Source organism: Musa acuminata, chromosome BXJ3-3 (genome assembly GCF_036884655.1).
Source record: "Musa acuminata AAA Group cultivar baxijiao chromosome BXJ3-3, Cavendish_Baxijiao_AAA, whole genome shotgun sequence".
Classification (NCBI taxonomy): domain Eukaryota; kingdom Viridiplantae; phylum Streptophyta; class Magnoliopsida; order Zingiberales; family Musaceae; genus Musa; species Musa acuminata.
The window spans coordinates 26,555,001-26,568,119 of record NC_088351.1 but is presented as its reverse complement, the minus strand read 5'-3'; the positions used below and the strand labels follow the sequence as shown (position 1 = coordinate 26,568,119).

General features: G+C 49.2%; 2 protein-coding genes across 2 annotated transcripts; one reads left to right on the top strand and one right to left on the bottom strand.

Annotated features, from left to right (window-relative positions):
- Positions 1-7,208: 7,208 nt before the first annotated feature.
- LOC103978469 (glycerol-3-phosphate acyltransferase 1-like) lies at positions 7,209-9,326 on the bottom strand. The gene is made up of 2 exons (XM_009394262.3): positions 8,472-9,326; positions 7,209-8,350 (listed from the first exon to the last, which is right to left on the bottom strand). Exons 1-2 carry the CDS (start codon positions 9,186-9,188, stop codon positions 7,433-7,435), a joined length of 1,635 nt encoding a protein of 544 aa, XP_009392537.2. The 5' UTR covers positions 9,189-9,326; the 3' UTR covers positions 7,209-7,432.
- Positions 9,327-12,706: 3,380 nt separating this feature from the next.
- Positions 12,707-13,018, top strand: LOC135632507 (uncharacterized). The gene has a single exon (XM_065141115.1). It carries the CDS (start codon positions 12,707-12,709, stop codon positions 13,016-13,018), a length of 312 nt encoding a protein of 103 aa, XP_064997187.1.
- The last annotated feature ends 101 nt before the right edge of the window (positions 13,019-13,119 follow it).

The following is a 13,119-nucleotide window of genomic DNA, read 5'->3' as shown; positions in this document are numbered from 1 at the left end:
CATATGCTAAAGAAGTCCCCCGGGAGGGTCTGCTCGATGGAGGGTGAACTACTGGATCTGTCGCGGAATCTAGAGGCAGCTCAAGCGAAGGCGAAGAAAGCTGAGGAAACCCAAGCAGCTCCCGAGAAAGGCAAAAAAGCTATAGCAGAGTACAAGGAGTCACGTGGCTTCCACCTCGGGTTGCAGAGGTTAAGGTAGGTCACTTACGAGTATGCGTACCAAGTTTCTCTAGCCAGGTTCCGAGCTCGGTACCCCGATCTGGAAATCGAGGAAAACCCCTTCAGCAACCTTCCCGAAGACGAGAGCATACAAATGCCAGATGAAGTCCCATTCGATGATAGTGTTGACCTCCCCGAGGCTTAGGGTTCACTTTGAGATGTATTTTGTTTTTGATGGTCGGTCGGATCCTTTTTGTTTTGTAAGCTATGACCAATCAAGTAGTGTAATCTTTTCCCTTTATCAATGAAACTTCTTGCTTGAGAACTAATGGAGTACTCTGAGTTTTATAAGCAAGTTTGTCGTTTTATAAACTCTAGACTCTTGCGTTAAGATTCTTTACCCGACCTGACGAGGTCTGATTGGCTGAGAAGTCGAGGAGTTCGATCTCTTTTTTTTTAGACGTCGAGGGCTTTGCCTCAAACATAGAATTTCTTCAAGTTTGATATATGCCAAGTCCTTGATAGTCGATCTCCTTCTCGCGTGGTTAGACAGTAAGTCGCATCTCAGACTACGTCGGTCACCCGATAAGGACCCTCCCAGCTTAGGGCTAGCTTGCCCCGAGTATGTGTCGGGTCACTGATCTCTAACTTTCGCAGGACTAGGTCACCGACCTTGATTGGCCAAGGATGCACCCTTCGGTTGTAGAGCCTTGCCATGGCCTTTTTGTAGGTCAAGGCTCAAAGGTGCACATCGGCTCTTCGTTCATCAATAAAGTCGAGTTTGGCTCGGAGCCCTTCTCCCGACATACTTTCTTAAAAATTTTCAACCCAAGGGATCAGAAAAACTACCTCGGGTGGGAGCACTGCCTCGGTTCTGAATGCCAGACTGAAGGGTGACTCTCCCGTGGTAGTTTTTGGTATAGTTTGGGACACTCATAGGATGCTCGGGAGTTCATCGACCCACGTGTCATGCGTCCCGACGACCCTTCTTTCTAGGCCTTCTAGTATTGCTCGGTTGGTTACCTCAGTAAGGTTGTTGGTTTGGTGGCACGCCACCGAGCTGAATCTTAGCTGAATTTCATAATTATAGCAAAACCCCTTGAATTTTGAGTTGCTGAATTGGGTCCCATTGTCGATGATAGTGGCCTTTGAGTTGCTGAACCAAGTGATAATGTTTTTCCAAACAAAGCCTTCGACTTGTCTTTCGGTGACAGATGCTAAGAGCTTGACCTCGACCTATTTGGTAAAATAGTCTACCCCAACAATAAGGAACCTCTGTTCTCCTGAGGTAGGGGGGGAAGGGTTGAGGAGGTCCATTCCCCACCGCGCAAAAGGCCACACGTAATCTATCGGGGTTAGGGGACCGTGGGCTGATGCTACACCCGAGCATGCTTCTGGCATTGCAAGCACCATTGTACAAAGGTGATGGCGTCCCGTCAGATGGTCAACTAGTAGTAGCCTTGTCTGAAGATTTTGAAGGCTAAAGTTTGGTCGCTAATATGCTCTCCATAGATACCCTCATGGACCTTAGCTAGAACTGTTTGGGTTTCTTCAAGTGCCAGGCACTGAAGGAGGGTTTGGCTGAATGATCTTCGATAGAGTTGGTTGTTCACTTGCAGTACTAAGACTAGGTGCGTTGAGTCATCGGGAGGCGATCCGGTCGGTTAGCAACGTCCCATCCTTCTTGTAACGGAGAATATCTTCTATCCAGTTTGGTGTTGCTTCAGCTGTGTTGACATACCCGGCTGCGACGGTTTGGAAGGCGAGCTTTTTGATCTCCGAGGGGGATTCTTTCGACCCTCATCCCGAGGCCAATTTTGCTAGTGCATCTATTTGTGCATTCTTTGCCTCGGGCACCCTCGTCATCATGAAGTGTTGGAAGCGGCTAGCAAGTCATCGTGCCTCATATAGGTATTTTGTCATAGTCGCATCCTAAGCTTTATAGTTCCCATTGATGTGGCCGACCACCAACTACGAGTCGGTGAAGACTTCGATCTTTTCACTTGTAGTTCTAGGGCTAGCCGGAGCCCGGACAAGAGTGCTTCGTACTCGGCTTCATTGTTGGTGGATTTGAACTCGAAGCGAAGCACGTGTTTGTATAGTTGGTTATCTGGTCCTTTTAAGACAAGCCCAACCCCTCCTCTTTTGGCGTTAGCCGACCCATCCACATACAAGGTCTATTTTTGTTTGGCACATTCGCGGGCGCTATCTTCGAAGGGGGCTAGCTTTGAGACGAAATCAACAATAGTTTGGGCTTTGATGGTGGTCCTCGGGATGTATTGGATGTTGAATTCTCTGAGCACGACCGACCATTTGAGCATCCATCTTGACACATCAAACTTGGAGAGAATCTAGAGTAGCGGTTGATCGGTCACCACCTTTATTGTGCGGGCTTGAAAATATGGGTATAGCTTTCTGGCTGCCTATACCAAATGTCAATTTCTCGATCGGCTGGTATCGTTATTCGAGCCCAGTCAAGATGTGGATAGTGTAGCAGATTGGACGCTTGCATCCCTACATCATCTCGGACTAGGATGGAACTGATTGTGTGCTCGGACACCGCTAGGTAGAGGCTATGTGGTTCACTCGGGATGGCTGAGGCGAGCTAAGGTAGCTGGGCAAGATGTCCCTTGAGCTTCCCGAAGGCTTCACAATCCGAAGTCCACTTGAAGTCCTTGGGGCTCCTTAAAGCTCAGAAGAAGAAGAAGAAGGGAAGGCATTTATCTCCTGATTGGGATAAGAATCGGGTAAGGGCAACTAGCCTTCCCATAAGGCGTTGAACCTCCTTGACCAAGTAGGGAGGCAGCATGTCAGTTATAGCTCAAACCTTTTCGGGGTTTACATCTATCCCACTCTAGTGAATAATGAAGCCGAGGAACTTATCGAAACTAACTCCGAAGACGCACTTGGCGGGGCTGAGACGCATGTCGAACTCCTTAAGCATTCAAAATGTCTCAGCCAGGTCTGCTAGATGGATGTCAGCGAGCTTGCTTTTGACAATTATGTCGTCAACGTATACCTCTATATTCCTCTCGACTAGTACTTGAACATCTTGTTAACCGTCCTTTGGTACGTTGCTCCGGTGTTCTTTAGTCAAGAGGGCATGACTTTGTAGTAGTAGACTCCTCGGTTTGTGATAAAGGCAATATGCTCTCGATCTTTGGGAGCTATTTTGATTTGGTTATATCCCGAGAAAGCATCCATGAATGTGAGGAGCTCGTGCCCCAAGGTTGCATTGACCAATTGATCAATCCTCGGGAGGGGGTAGCAATCTTTTTAGCATGCTCGATTAAGGTCGATGTGGTCAATGCACATCCTCCAACTTCTATTAGATTTCTTGACGACGACTACATTAGATAGCCATCGAGGATAATTTGTCTCGGTTATGAATCCTGCTTCCAATAGACGATCCACCTCGTCACCGACTGCTTTTTGTCAGTCGGGAGCAAACTTTTGAGGCCTCTGCTTTACCGGTCGTGCTTGGAGGAGGATATTCATGTGGTGCTGTGTGAACTTTGGATCAATTCCTAGCATGTCTCTTGGTGTCCAAGCAAAGACGTCGACATTTTTTGTTAAAAAGTTGATGAGTTGGACTCGTTCCTTTTCTGGGAGCTCAGCTCTAACCTTCACGACCTTGTCCGGTTGACTTTTATCTAGGGGGACCTATAGTATCTGCTCGGTTGGCTCAAGACGAAGTGGCAGCTTGGCAGTGTCTCAGAAGTTGGCCACAAGCGACTCGGGTTTTAGCTTCTTATGCAGCATGACAACCGTCGGATAGCACTACCTTGACTCCCAAGGATCACTCCTTACTTCCCCGATCCCGACATGAGTTGGAAACTTTATTGCCCAATGGTAGGTAGAGATGACAACTCTTAACTTGTTGAGGGTCAGGCGACCTAGGATGACGTTATATGCTGAAGGGAGTCCGACCACCATGAAGATAACCATCATGGTCTTAGACCTCGGCTCTTTCCCGATGGTGACCGATAAGGTGGTAGTGCCGAGGGGTGAGATAGAATCCCCGGTGAACCCGGTGAGAGTCAAGGCCATAGGAACAAGGTCTTTTTTTTTGTTAAGTCGAGCTTCTAGAAGGCATCGAGGTACAGGACGTCGATCGAGCTCTCGGTGTCTACCATTATCGATATTGGCGATCTTGACCGAGATCACTAGGGCATTATCATGGTTGGGGTACTCGGCTTCCCTTGCTGGGAAGGTGATATCGGGCTCATCTTGTTGTCTAGGATGCTTTTCCATGGTTGCTCGGGCATAGGCTTTTCATCCTGATGCATTGTCTCCTCCGGAAGCCGGACCACCAATGATGACATCAATATGTTATTCTACTGAGCCATGGGGTGCGGGGAGGATTCTCGTGGCTTCTTGAGGTAGCATCCGAGATGCCCCCTACAGATGAGCTCCTCAATCAGGTTCTTTTGGTCGTGACACTCCTCGATGTCATGACCGTAGTCACGGTGGAACCAATAATACTTGGAGAGATCTCTGAGCTTGCGTAGAGTCCTTATTGAGTTGGGCGATCTTAGGAGCCCCTTCTCTCTGATCTGGAGGAAGATCTCTGTTCTGGATGAACTCAAGGGTGGGAGAAGGGGCCTTAGGAGCGATGACTCGGGTCGGTCGAGCCTTCTTCTTAGTGGACCTGAGGGCTGCCCTTGGGACTACTCTATGCGAGGCCTCTTGTGATCCTCGTGCTTTCTCGCCACTAGTGCCTTGGCAGCAATGATCCATTTGTGCATTGGACAATCACAGGGACGATCACTCAACCAATGACTCAAAGAATCTAGAGGGTCGTAGGCCCATCAAGAATGCTTGCATGATTAGTGAATGGTGGGCGTCGAGGACTCCTCAAATATCGACAACGAAGTGGGTGACAAAGTGAGAAAGGGGTTCATCGTCCTTTTGACTTAGACCAAGGAGCATGGTTGTAGAGGGTTTTGGTTGTGCACTGGTCAGGAAATTGAGCTTGAATTCTCTTTCAAGCTGATCAAAAGATGAGATTGAGGTCGGCCTAAGTCGGTTGTACCACATCCGAGCCAAACCTCGGAGAGTGGTAGGGAACACCTGGCACATTAGTGCGTCCGAAGTGCCATATGGGGCCATCTGAGCTTGAAAGGCGGAGACGTGCTATGCTAGATCGGAGCCACCGTCGTAAGCCTCGAGCATGGGGAGGTGGAAGTTCAGTGGTATTGGTTTGTTCTGGATTTCCTATATGAAATGGGACCCTATCGATGAAGCCTCCCCGAGCTCTTCTTTGGACTTGTGGAACTCCCTTTGGACCTCGTCCAGGTGTCGATTAACCAAGTGCAACTTAGCCCAGAGAGAGTCCGTAGAGTCGGATGATAAGGTGTCGAGCTCTAGGTAGCTTGGGGAGGTGCATCAAAGACCTGGGGCGCTGTGCTTTGGCATCGACCTCGGGTTCCCTAACTGCTCCTCGGGTGACGAACTAACATCCACTGCTTTAGGTTTCTGAGTGACCGAAGAAAGTTCTCGCGACGTGGTGATAGGGGTTGACTGGTCTCGTGGTGGCAGTGGTTGGGGCAATGTCGACTACTCGGCAAGCTGGGGGATGAGGGGGATGGTAGTCTACATCATCCCTCCTAGCACTTGGACTTGGTGGGTGAGGTTGAAGAATGCCTCGGTTGAGATAGTAGGTTGTCCCATGGTGGTCTCGAGGGGCGAGAGCTCGGGGTCATCGAACAGCCATCAATAGTGGCTCGAGGTCAGGGCTGAGGTATTCCCTTCTAGGCTTGGAGGAAGTGGGAGTTGCCCTCTAAACCCGAAGGTTGGGTGAGTGGTGGGTGGCTCCTCTCTAGGGCACTCACCCGGGTTGCTTGGCCGAGGGTGTTCTTGCAACATCAGGCCCTCCTTATAGCGCTAAAAATGTTGAGGAACCTTTACGTTGTGGCCGAGGTGTCAGCACGACTCGGTCCAATCCCGGATGCGCAAAGTTGCCCATGCGAATGTTTGGATGGTAGAAGTAGGCGTCGGATTGGGTCAGGTTCGAGTTTCGTCTCCCGAGTGCAGTCTTCTCCCTTAGCAAATTGCCTATTCTTTCATCACCGAGTTCCTACACACAGGCCAAAGTTGGGAGGGATATTTCCCTACTCGACCCCTCTAAAGTTTAAGTTAGTGTTGAGTGGAATTTGGGGGAGTTTAGTGTTTGAAGTCCTTCCCCCTAACGTTGGTCCAGGGGTCGGCTTTTATACCTGCAAATAAAGGTTGATCGTACATGGTCCATTAATGGTTGCCGACTCCTCGGGTGGTTGTCTTCAACTTGTACGGATCTGCGTAGTTTGGCATTGTTTCGAGCTTTCCGAAATGGCTTTGCGGTATGCGACGCTAACTTGTACGACACGGAACAGTACAAGGGCAAGCGATCGTCCTGTTCGGGTCTAAGGTATCGCGTCGTGTCAGCCTGGAGCTCTTTTATTGACATTGTCATGGCCACTGAGCGTTGCCACGTGGATGGTGCTGAAATGTACCATATCAATTGTGAAAAAATAAATTATAGATATTTCAATGTCTTTGTTTATTTTTTTTCTCACGATTGCTAGTATAAATCTATTGGTTAGACATCGAGGTGAGGTGGTAGAAAGATTGAAAGACATAATTAATTAATACTTTTGTAAGATAACGCAAGTTCTTTATCCCCATGCAGTTCATTTCGGAGGAATTCAAGGAAGTTCATGGACTCGGGTGATAGATTGATGTGCCATTCTTGCAAAATGCAACAGTGCCATCTACTAATGGCGGTATATTTACGATCCATGTGCCAGCCAACTCCGGTGAATAGTGCCTTGTTGCAGGTAGGACAATCTTCATTCACTAACTCCATAATTTGCAGTAGTGCCATCTATAACTTCTTCTTCACTTGAACATGATAAATGCCACGATTAAAGCTTCAGGTACTCTTGCATGAGGCTGGGACCCACCAAGAGGTGTTTATCGTGTGCTACAGATTCAAAGTCACCACCACACACACACACACACACACACAGTGTGAGATAAATCACAAATATAGACTAAAGCATGGCTACAATCTTGAAATGATCGGACGGGAATGCTTAAATTAGATGTTGGCTTAGATCATGATGCATGCAGCCTTAACTTCTTCCTCACTAGCACATGAACACCGATTAGATTACTCATCGCAGATACAGAGGAGGTTTCTGTAATAGCAGACAAGGTTTCTGAAGACACGGAGACGTTTAAGGCATGTACTGTAGCACACACACCTCACTCACAGTGCTAAACCGGCGCTGCTACTTTGGCAGCTTCTTCCCGTCGCGCTGGTCCCGCGACACCCCCTCGTTCCCGGCCAACATCATGTACTTGTCGCGGCGGGTGAGGGTGGTGCGCTCGAATCCCAGCGCGTCGGCCAGCTGCTTCTGGATCCGGTTGGCCACCTCGGCGGCGCTCCATCCGCCGGCGCATGTCAGGTGCCGCGGCACCCGCCCCTGCACCTCCACCTGGTACACTGGCAGCGGATCCATCATGAACACCACCGGGTCCAGCCACTTGTGCCCGCTCGCGGTGGTGCCGTAGAACATCCCTACCCGGGCGTCCAGGGCCACCGGGACGATGTCCTCCGCCAGCTCCGCGAACAGTGGGCTGAACCGCAGCAGGTACGGCTCCCGGCACGTCGTCCCCTCGGGGCACACCGCCAGGTCGCCCTCCCGCAGCAGCCGCCGCATCATCGCTGCGTCCCGCTCCCGGTCCCTCGTCAGCCTCACCGTCTTCATCGGCGCCAGCAGCTCCGACATCCGGCTCAGGCTGTACGTCACCGTCGTCACCGGCCGCTGTAGCCCTGTGCAGAGCATGACCGGGTCCAACAGCGTCCTGTGCGTGCACACGTACATCACTCCCCCCTTCCTGCTGCACTCCGCTCCGGCGCCGCGGCGTCTGTTGTCGTCTTCTACTACCCCCACCCTGAACCTTATCCCGGTGGCCGCTGCGATGAAGATGACGACCTTGTAGGGGAAGGTGACGCCCATGAGGATTCTCGTGATGGATAGTGGTACGGCCAATGGCATCCACATGAAGAGAGCAAGCGTCGCTGTGGGTGTGGGAAGCAAAGCCAGCCGCCCGTCGTGGAATATGAGAGGCTTCGGGTACTTGCTTCTTGGCATCTCTGTGCCAATGCCGGCGGCAGCTTCCTCCTTGTTGACTACGTAGATTTCCTGGGCAAGTAACCAACCAACTCAGTATGCCATAGAGAGAGCAGCATACTGATGTCTTACCATGGAATGAGTATATATATACATAGACGGCATGGGCCTTGTAAGAGAGGAAGCGGCAAACCTTGGAGTAGGCGATGAAAAGATGGTCATGAAGGTTGGAGGGGCTCACGATGGCTACATCAGCCTTGACCTCCCCGAAGCGGTCTTTGAGGGCTTTCTGCTTGGCTGACGGGGTTGATCCGGAGACGAGCCCCGTGAAGTAGCGGCCTCTGACCACCTGCAGCTCCGCGCCAACCACCTCGCTCGCGCCAAGATACTCCTTGAGGAAGCCTTCCACCATGAGCCTGGGCATGGCGGTGAGCACCACCCGCTTGCCGGTGGCGGCCAGCAGCTGGTAGGCCTGGAGATGGAGGTTCTCCAAGTAGAACTTTGGGAGGACGACCCTGGACACGAGATCCAGGTCTCTGGTCCGGAGCCCGCAGAAGGTGACGAAGACCATGACCCTCATGCCCGCCTCACTCTGCTTGCCCAACACCCAGAACAAGGGCGAGAGGAGGAGCAAGAGGAAAGCTCTCAGCAGGCTTCCGCCTTCGAAGGCCACCAGCATGAAGTAAGGGAACAAGGAAGATGATGGGGTTCGAAGGAGGGTGCCCTGGAAGTCACACACCAAGGTTTGCCCCTCTCTTCCCTCCAAGGAGCATTTGGCCACACCGGGATACAACGAATGCACCTGGTGCAATCGGGAGGTGTTCCTGTGGGACGACTCATGGCTTCTCAGTTTCTTGGCGACCTTGTAGCAAGTAAACTGCCATCGTGCAGCTAGCTTTAGCATCACCATGGGGGACAACCTCTCTCTCTCTCTCTCTCTCTCTCTCTCTCTCCTCTCTTCTTACTGTGTCTCTAGCTCCCCCTAATGGCTCCTTCAAATGCTGGCCATGGCTTGCAATGTGCCAAAGCGAGGAATGTTGATGCAGTGCAATGGTTGGAGGTGCTCATCACTAGTATATATAGCAATAAATGAGACTGCAAGGGTGCTGGTAGGCAGCACTTAAGAGAGATAGAGAGAGAGAGACTGGTATCTGGTTTCGCTCGGTAGTAGCATCGGTGACCTGCATATCACTATTGACCCAAAAACCTCAGTCTTCTGCTGTAGTGGTTAGGGTTGGTGGTAGGTGTGGGCTGTGGTGATTCACTCAAGCACTGCGGAGCTTCTTCCAAGCTTGGGGAAGAGAGCCTCTCTCTCTCTCTCTCTCTCTCTCTCTCTCTCTCTCTCTCTCTCTCTCTCTCTCTCTCTCTCTCTCTCTACACCACATACCTATTGCTACATTTAATCTATCACGTCCAAACTTGGCACATGCTGTTGTAGTTTCTCTATAATATATCCTCTCGCTTGAAGTTTGATGAGTAATCATCTCTCCACCTTATCTTCTCATAGTGCCCTTTTAATGGCGAACAGGAGAAGGAAACGTTGGCTGGAATGTTTCTGAGAAGGGTAACGTGAGACTTACAGTAACGACATACATACAGAGTAGCATAGAAGTAAAAGTATTTGGTTATCCCTTTGCTCTTCACCGTTATCTTTTTTCTTCTCCCTTGTCTTCTGTGCCCATCAAACTCGCATTCGTGATGTTTGTTTCCTTTGTTCTTCCGCAGTTCTTCACTCTCCTGCCACTGTCAATTGCATTCATTTCTGCACTGTTAGACGATAAACCTTCATCTAAGCATAAATATATTAGTTGTGCGGATTGACATTGGACGATGATGAGCTTAGATTTCATGTGTATCACGAAGAATTATATTTTAAATTTAGACGATTATAAGAAATATTTTATTTTGATTTGATGATGACATGATAATTAAGTCGATCCAATTCTTGTAGCTTTCAACTTCATCAAAGTCAATCAGGTTTACAGCACATCCAAAAGAATTAGGCAATGAGGCTTAAGATCATTCCCACCACTCAATCCAAAGTGTCAATGATAAAGAAAGATGGGTCAGTTCGTGTAGACAGAACAAATGAAAATGACCTGATCATGATGGAGAATAAAAGAGAGAGAAATATATATATATATATATATATGGTAGTTGAACAGTGATATCAAGCAATCAATTAAAGATTCATGCTGTGATTCATAGAGAAGATGCATCAAGTTTAGTCTGTCCTCTTCCCAGTCCTTTATAATGACCAAGTCTACAAGTATCTCAAATCCCTGTCATTATGTCATAATCATGATTAAGTAGAGTTATCTAACTCATCTACTTCTTCCTTATATCAAACTAGTGTTCTGAAAGTCCACTCAACTATTCTTGTATCTTGACCTGACACTCTCCTCATATGTGTCTATGTGCTTCATAAATAGAGGAGAATATTAAAAGTAGAGACGATTGAATCTAATTGTTCCGCTAATCTTGTTAAGGAGTTGGGCATCCAATTACATATATCTAACCATGACTTAGATTTGCATTGAATCATTCATTTGAGGGAAAAATGGGATGTCCCATATCCCGTCCTGATAAAAGTGGGGTAGTTGAGAAATCTACAACATTTAAGGAGTTGTTCCTAATAATTAACTTATTAAAGTGTTTTCGCCATTATTTCATTTAGCTAACTGGAGTCATATGATGTGTTTCAGGAAGAACATGAGGCCCCGAAACCATAATAATAAGCTCTAAACAAATCTTGTCTTTCATCATAATGGGAGGATATAAGATCCAATTAATCCACATGTCTCACGAACGACAGAGAGAATCTAATGTAAGTAACATAACTGTACGTACGGATACAAGCATGCAAGTAGAGAGCAACATAACATCTATATCAGACGTCACTGCGACAGCTACGTCTAATAAATACATTATATATATATATATACATATATATATACATATATATATATATATATATACATACATATATATATATATATAGATATATATATATATATATATACATACATATATATATGTATATATATATATATATATACATATATATATATATATATACATGTATATACATATATATACATATACATGTATATACATATATATACATATATATATACATATATATATATATATATATTGATGAGGGTAATAATGACGATAAGACTCGGGATGACGTCAGCTGTCCCAGATGACGCCTCGGTTGACCTGACACCACCTGGTCAAACGGATCGGGACGCCGACCAAGGCACATTAAACATCCTACTCAGGCTCGGTCCTTCACGCCATGCCAACACTAGTGTCAGACGCTACTAGGAGTACGAGCCTACCCCCTACAAGCATGCACATCAGGAAACAATAAGCTTCCCTGTAAATACCCTCGCATTCTGAACGGGAAAGAGGGAGGAGGACACCAACATAGATAACAAACCCCCTACGACTATTCACTATCTTGATAATCGGAGGGGTCAGGCCAAGCTCCCCCGACCCGACCTTTGTGCAGGTGTGAAGCCGAAGTTCCCTACTGGACGCGCAGGCGAGGAGTTCTTGCCCGGAGAGGATAGCGACCACATCCTAATCGGAACATCGGGACCGGCCACCTCAGTAGTCTCGAGGCACGTCCCAGGGAGATCCCCGTCATCCGGACCCGAACCAAGCCGCGTCGATCCCGAGGTCGTGGAATAAAGTTGTTTACACTAACATTTTGGTGCTAGAAGGAGGGCCGGAATGTCGAGGGATCACCCGATTGGCCCGGACGAACCTGCGACTGAGGGCTCACATCCGATTGGAGCTTCATGGGAACATCCCCCGCATGGAGATCTTCGTGGCGAACACCCCGCCACGACCTCAAAGCGCTATTGGCAGATATTCAACGACCTGGGCTTGTCGCCACCCGACGGCGCCCCTGCCGACCCGTCGCCCGTGTCGTCCGAAGCCTTTCTGGGCTTCGCCCATCAAGTCTGAGCTCTGACGGGTATGGTGCAAACCATTATCCCGCTCGTTTCTCATCCGATGCACCCGCCTGCGATCCAACCACTACGGCAACAGGAGCCGCCCGTTCGGGCCCACACGCCACTTCTGGAGTTCCCTACTTCGCCTTGGGTCCCATCGGCCCCACTAGGGGATCGAGTGACGATAAATCCGAGAGGCCACCCGGAACCCGAGGCACTATCTTTGGATTCTACGGACTCCCTTCGAGCCTAGTTGCGCTTCGTCAGCCAACGACTGGACGAGGTGCAGAAGGATGTTTGCAGGTCGAAGGGAGAGCTCGGGGAGGACGCACACCAGGGATCTCCGTTCACATCCGAGATACAGGATCAGACAATCCCCCTGAACTTCTGACTCCCCTCCCTGGATGCTTACGACGGCTCCACCGACCCAGCGGATCACGTAGCCGATTTTCACGCCCAGATGGTGCTGTTTGAAACTTCTGATGCTTTGATGTGCAGGGCATTTCCCACCACCCTGAGAGGCCCGACCCGCACGTGGTACAGCGGCCTGAAGACCAGGACTATCGCCTCCTTCGACCAGCTCATCAATGACCTCGAGCTTAACTTCCTGGCCTACGCCCAACCGAAACCGTCCGTTGCATTACTCCTCGGACTCAACCAATGGGAGGACGAGCCCCTCTCCCATTTTGTGAATCACTTCACAACACAAATCCGGGGGTTGCAGGACGCTCATCCCTCTCTGTTAGTGCAGGCGTTTATGACAGGCCTGTGACCTTCCAGATTCTTCTGGTCCCTCGTGGAGCGACCCCCCACCGCAGTACCAGATATGCTCCAACGAGCTAACCAGTACATCGCGACGGAGGCCTAGGTGGC